General features: G+C 35.9%; 1 protein-coding gene across 1 annotated transcript; it reads right to left on the bottom strand.

The window, feature by feature from the left end:
• Window positions 1-514: 514 nt before the first annotated feature.
• LOC112490923 (cyclic nucleotide-gated ion channel 1) lies at window positions 515-988 on the bottom strand. The gene has a single exon (XM_048470858.1). The coding sequence runs from the start codon at window positions 986-988 to the stop codon at window positions 515-517; it is 474 nt and encodes a 157-aa protein (XP_048326815.1).

Below are 988 nucleotides of genomic sequence, written 5' to 3'. Positions count from 1 at the left end.
GGGAACTAGCTAGTTCCTCCATCTCTACTAATTAGTGTTTGAAGGTCCATATATACAAGGCCTTGGGTGATGAATAGCTCATCAACTCTCAAGTTGTTTTCAGCATATACTGTGCACCACCGGCTTAAGACGGTACATGACATGGGTCGATAAGATTTTCGGACACTTTGTACTTCATCTTTCTGAAGCAGTGGAATTAATCTAGCTAGCAATTAGGTACATCATACATATGTCTGATGAAAATAAGAAAACATCCATTAACAAATTGATTTCATTAATTACATATAAGAAACATTTTTTTTTTTTTTGATAGATACTTTCACACAAACACACAGTAAATATGTAATCCGGTTATAGAGAACACCACATAGAGAGCAAAATTATATATATATATATATATATATATATATATTTATATATATAATACTAATTAAACAACAACAACAATAACTAGTACCATTTTTGTTACTTTGATATATCCCTAGCTGGTGCAGCGTAGTCGTCTTAGATGGCTTTAACTTGGTAAATAGCCACCCTTCAATGGATGAGAAGCCTCCTCTAGGTTTTTTTTCATTTTATGGTGGCGCCATGCGTTTTGTAACACAAGACATGCCCATTCCAAAAGCCATTGTTGTTTACGTTTAAAAGCCTTCAAGTCGTTGGCTGTAAGAACTAAGGCTTCAACTTTTGTGTGGCATCTGACATTTAAAGACGACATGGGGAAGCTGGAAGCTGAATCAAAATCAGACACTGTTAATGCCCAATTCAGAAATTCTTCTCCATAGTAAGCACCTTTCTCTAGTCGCTTAAAGCTTCTGAAAACATTATTGCTTCCGTTGTCATCATAAGCTGTGAAGCTCCATACAACGCCTTGTATGATAAAAACCATCAAATCTAGTGGTTCTCCCTTTCTAATAATGTAGCTGTTCTCGCTGTACACCGTTGGCTTGAGATAGCTTACGAAAGTTTCACGCACTTTTATTCCCAT

This window comes from Ziziphus jujuba, chromosome 8 (genome assembly GCF_031755915.1).
Source record: "Ziziphus jujuba cultivar Dongzao chromosome 8, ASM3175591v1".
Classification (NCBI taxonomy): domain Eukaryota; kingdom Viridiplantae; phylum Streptophyta; class Magnoliopsida; order Rosales; family Rhamnaceae; genus Ziziphus; species Ziziphus jujuba.
This window is presented reverse-complemented; position numbering and strand designations above follow the sequence as displayed.

Coding starts and splice junctions, on each gene's coding strand:
- LOC112490923 (XM_048470858.1), bottom strand. CDS start 988: ATGGGAATAAAAGTGCGTGAAACTTTCGTAAGCTATCTCAAGCCAACG.